Raw genomic sequence first — 4,938 nt, 5'->3', positions numbered from 1 at the left:
TTGTGGAGTGTATTTTGTTTAATTTAGATGAGTGTAATGTTCGGGGTTATCTTTTATTTAGGTTATGTATATTGTCATATCTTGTGTGCTGTTGTTGTACGTGGACGGGCCTTTGGTTGCTTACGGGATTCTTCCTTGTAAAATTTTTAAATTTTCCACTCGTGCTAAATATTCCATTTCTTCTTATATTTGATGAAAACTTCTTAAATATTTTCAAGTTTTTCATGTGTCAGTTGGATAAAAAGTAGTGGGGGAATAGTTCCATGTGAATATAGTTACGTAAAATCACCAATTTTAAAAATGAAATTTCCCTATAATAAACTTTTTATTACTAATAATTTCATTAATAATAATAATTACAAAATCAACATTAATAGTTTTGTTTTGCTAATTCAGGATTAAATTGTGAATTATATTTCTGTTTCATTCCAACTTCTTTGGTTTTAACAGTTTCTTCAGGCTCATTCTTTCCGTTTAAAAGCATTTCAGCTTTTCGCCTTTCTTCCTGTTCTCTTTTCAATCTTTCAGCTCTCATAATCTCCATTTTCCTCTGTTTATTAATCCTTTCTTCTTCATTTTCTGATTCATCAGATGAAGTACTTCGTTTTCTCTTTCTACTTTTCTTATGTTTTTTGTGTTTTTTATGCTTTTCCTTTGTATATACATAGGAATCATATTTTAAATTGATCATTTTCTCATCCTTTTTCTTCAAATTATCTTCCTTTTTGATAGGTTTTAAATCGGTAGTGAATTTTTTAATAATATTTATTGGATCTAATCTGCTTTTACTTTTCATATTAACTTCCTCCTTAGTATTTTTACTTCTATCAGGAGCAACATTATACCAACTTTGTGTTCCCAAAGATTCATGTGTATCTTGTCCAAGGTAAGTTAAATAACCAATTTTCTTTTCATACACTTCTTGTTCTTCTTTTTTCTCTTTATCATGATCTTTATTAGCTGATTTGCACTCATCAATTCCGTCCTCTACTTCTTTAAAGAAATTTACATGTTCTTTTTGTTCTGTTTCTATAACTTTCTCATCTAAGGGTACAAAATCTTGATTTATATCAGAAACACGTTTTCTAGCCTTTTGACGTAATAATTCTGTCCGTGCTTCTCTTTCCTAAGTTAAAAGTGATTTAAATTATGGTAATAGAATTAAATTTACAATTAAAATACTTACTGCTAATTTGGAACGTTCAACTCTACTTCTTTCTTCTTCAGCTGCTTTGGCTTCATCTCGACGAACTCTTGTTATATTTTCCTTTGTCCGAACATGCCATCTAAAATAAATATTGGATTAGGTTTTTTTATGGAAGGAATAGGTCTATAAATACCTTTTCTTTGGTAAAATATTCATTTTAAATATAACTCTAAATCTTCTAATCTAACTATACATAACGTTACACTGTAAATAGCTTAAAGGGTGGTTTGGTGGTCAAGAAATATGGGTTATTCAGATAACTTAGAATCTGAGGCAAGTAATAGAGGTTATGTTATGACTTATGACGTTTGATAGGCATTGTTACCAAATGTAATTATTCCATAGAAAAATTTTTAAAAAACATTAACAATGTAAAAACATTACAATATTTAGAATCGATTATGGAAATAAGCTATAATGTTTCACGAAAGATGAAATTAAAGAGGAGGCAAAAATATATGAATAGGACCCATTTATTGATTAAAATGCAAATATACAGGTGTCTCCGAAAAACGTGTACAACGGAAGACCACAGATTCCTTGACTCAAAATAGGTCGATTTAAGTTAACTATATCCAAAGTTGCTTAATTTCGCCGCTAGAGGACTTCAAAGTTAGCAAAATAAATTCTTTTATTTTTAAAAATTCGAAAACGCGTAAATCAATTTAAATCATTTTTCAAAAGTGAGTTCCTAGGTTTAATTAACATCTTTTTATGGTTTCTGATACATATTTAGAAACACAGAAATGATGGTAAAGTCATGTGTTCAGCGGATATTACCCTATATTTCTTTTACTGGATAGGCGACAATAATTACATTATTATAATTTCTGAATAGCCCATTTAGTTCTGAAGCTGTTTTGTTTCTTATACGTTTTTGATTACGTAAGTGGATAAGCCAGAAACAAGGCATTTTTAAATCTCAGAATCTCATCGTAGTTGACACTATTTTAAGAAGCAACTTTGGATATAGATAACTTAAGTTAAGTCGACCTATTTTGAGCCAAGGAATCTGTGGTCCTCCGTTGTATCTACACACAATTTTTTAGTCACCTGTATTTATTTATTCTAAAGTTTAATCAAATTCAAAACGAGTGCTAATGAAACATATGACCTTGTTCTCTACCAGTTAGTCAATTCTAGGATCAGTTTTTGTCAGAACTATCATCAAGTCTTTATCCACGGAAATACGATTTGGCTGTACTTTTTATTAATGTCAAAGCTGAATAACCGGTGTCACATAAATAAGTAGAAAAAAGGCATAAGTAGTCGCAAAGTACTTGCAACTGTGTTTCTATTTCATCTTTAAAATTATCCTCAAGTTTTAATTGCTTCAGATAGCTGAGAAAATGATATAACATTTTTAGTAGACACCTTTTGTTTCTAAAGTTGGAATTTTGGTATGAATCCCGGAATATGGTCATAGTTACTTATTAAAGTGCCATTTTTGCCCTGAACCTTCAAGTTGTTTTCAAGCTGATTCATGATCTCGGTAAATAATCGGCTGTTCAAAGCACTGCTTTTGCCGAATTCAAAGTTTGGTATAATTTTTGTCGCAACTTTTCTAACAGCAACTAACCTAACTACAAATATCGTTTCTAAGAAACTTTTGACGGTCATTTAAGTATTTAAACTGAATTGACGATGTGTTTTGTATGTTGATAAAGCTCAAAATCAAAATTTATAGAAATTGGATTACTTTTCTCTGTAAATGATCTTTACTTTTATGGTATCTACCATACACTGTTGGTGCGAAAGGAAAACCTTATTCAAAGTATCCGAACTCAATTCGGAAAAGGCTTTTTCAACAGCAAGAATTAATTCGTCTATAATTTAGCAAGCCGATTCTTGCTGCAATGACTGAATTGTATTAAAAAAACTTACTTTTGTAGGTCCTCTGTAGTTCCTCTCCGTCTTCAACTAGGTAATACGTCTCAGATGTTTTTGTGAGGTAAAACCATTTCTCGTCTACATGAATTCGATCATACATATCGATGAATTCGGGAGCTTTTGCATTTAAACTTTCTGGTTTAACTATTGACAGACAGTATTTCAGTCATTCAATTTTATTGGCGTCTGTGAGGAAAGGCTTGACTGCATTTGAGCGCCGTCGTAATAGTCATGATTTCCGTCTATTATGAACCGTAGAATTTGGTACGTTGATATCAGAAGCCAACAAATGAATAGTACGTAGATTATGTAATGGTACTGACTTTATTAGCGTCATCTCAATATTTCTCGGTTTTTGACCAACGCGTCCTTTTTTTAGTGATTAGCTACCAGGTGCAGTGAAGATTTCAAAAGACAACCAGAGGCCTTATGTCAAAAAGCCAATACAATGTTTTGTGCTGTACTTGAATGTTGAATTCTTTGCAAACATGGCTTCTTGTAGTTCTTGACAAATGAGAATCAGACGATATTTTGAAATGAAAGTATACTTATTTAACAAAACTACTACAAAACTAAAGATCAATTAAAATTATGTCACCCATGTGACGACCATCTTCTTGAATACACCACACACTTCAAGTCTGTGGCGAAAGTCCATGACTTTGGCTAAAAGGTTTCGTTCAACCAAATGCACTTCTTCTCTAATATGTTTCAACTGCCTTTAAATACAGGGATGGTGCAGAAAAAAACGATCTTTTAATTACCCCCACAGGAAAAGATCACAGATGAGCAAGTTCGGCGATCTTAGGGGACATATCACGCCACCAAAATGAAAAATGACGTGTTCCGGAACGTTTTTCTCACTATTTCAATAGATACCCGGGCAGTATGCGCTGTAGCATCTTGTTAAAAAGAAACACTTCCTAAACTTATTCGATGTCGTTCAAGTTCTGGTCGAAAAATCAACGTAACAACGTTCTCCTGAAAGAAATACGGTCTGATTACACAGAAAGGGGTAACTACATACCAAACTGTCACTGGTTATCATGGTTAAGTTCAAACATTGCTAACATTATACAAAAGTCCGGAGGGAAATATTCACTGTTTTTCAATGTGGATTGTTAATGTGCAAACTATTAGTCCCAACAAATATATTATTGTAACTCCCAACTCAGTGTCCACTACAAATTTTCAATCCTTTGGCCATGTCAATGTATCTAAGTCTTTGAGATGAGGTAAAATTTAAATCTTTGTTCCAGGCAAAGACAGTAGAATCTAACAGGACTGCTACATCCATTCCTGAGACAACGTAACCGCACACTACGTCACACTATTTGCCACGCGCAGTTAGCTAGATAGAAGTATTAATGTCCATCATATAACCTCTAAAAACATACAGCAAACGCATAGAACTCAATGACAGCTAACTGGGCGTGGCAAATAGTGTGACGTAGAGTGCGGGCAACCAACCCGTAGTAGGCTACAAAACAACAATGGATGTAGCAGTCTTGGTACATTCTACTGTCCTTGGTTCCAGCTAGTAATAAACAGCAACACTAATTGGCTTATATTTCTGTTCTATCTGTAAGCACTATAGGCATCTATAGAATAGTTCAAAATCTAACAACATTAATTCAAATTACGGAGAATTTTGGCATACCATACGGTATGTAATGGATTGTTGAACAGGGTATGAATGCATTGAAAAGGTAAATTATTTCAGCGTTGGGGCGTGATCAAGCCCAAACCCCATATACAAAATTTCTATTTTTCCTCGTCAGCACAAATTTAAAATTTGAATAAAATAACAAGAAAACAAATAATAAATAAAAATAACAAAT

At 32.7% G+C, this 4,938-nt stretch overlaps 1 protein-coding gene across 2 annotated transcripts; it reads right to left on the bottom strand.

Moving 5' to 3' along the window:
* Positions 1-224: 224 nt before the first annotated feature.
* LOC111415974 (leukocyte receptor cluster member 1 homolog) lies at positions 225-1,528 on the bottom strand. Of its 2 annotated transcripts, XM_071199005.1 has the most exons (4): positions 1,341-1,528; positions 1,187-1,286; positions 361-1,126; positions 225-311 (listed from the first exon to the last, which is right to left on the bottom strand). In XM_071199005.1, exons 1-3 carry the CDS (start codon positions 1,361-1,363, stop codon positions 371-373), a joined length of 879 nt encoding a protein of 292 aa, XP_071055106.1. In that variant the 5' UTR covers positions 1,364-1,528; the 3' UTR covers positions 225-311; positions 361-370. The 2 variants fall into 2 exon arrangements, with proteins under 2 accessions (XP_071055106.1, XP_022903655.2); XM_023047887.2 differs by having other exon boundaries at positions 307-1,126.
* Positions 1,529-4,938: the final 3,410 nt, after the last annotated feature.

The sequence above is a fragment of the Onthophagus taurus genome, chromosome 1, assembly GCF_036711975.1.
Source record: "Onthophagus taurus isolate NC chromosome 1, IU_Otau_3.0, whole genome shotgun sequence".
Taxonomy (NCBI): domain Eukaryota; kingdom Metazoa; phylum Arthropoda; class Insecta; order Coleoptera; family Scarabaeidae; genus Onthophagus; species Onthophagus taurus.
Note: the sequence above shows the minus strand (reverse complement) of the source record. Positions and strands in the feature narration are given on the sequence as shown.

Excerpts from the sequence above, each read along its gene's own strand:
- LOC111415974 (XM_071199005.1), bottom strand. The coding sequence starts at position 1,363 with ATGAATATTTTACCAAAGAAAAG. Across the intron at positions 1,287-1,340 it reads AATATTTTACCAAAGAAAAG|ATGGCATGTTCGGACAAAGG; the intron begins GTATTTATAGAC and ends TATTTATTTTAG. Across the intron at positions 1,127-1,186 it reads TTGAACGTTCCAAATTAGCA|GAAAGAGAAGCACGGACAGA; the intron begins GTAAGTATTTTA and ends CTTTTAACTTAG.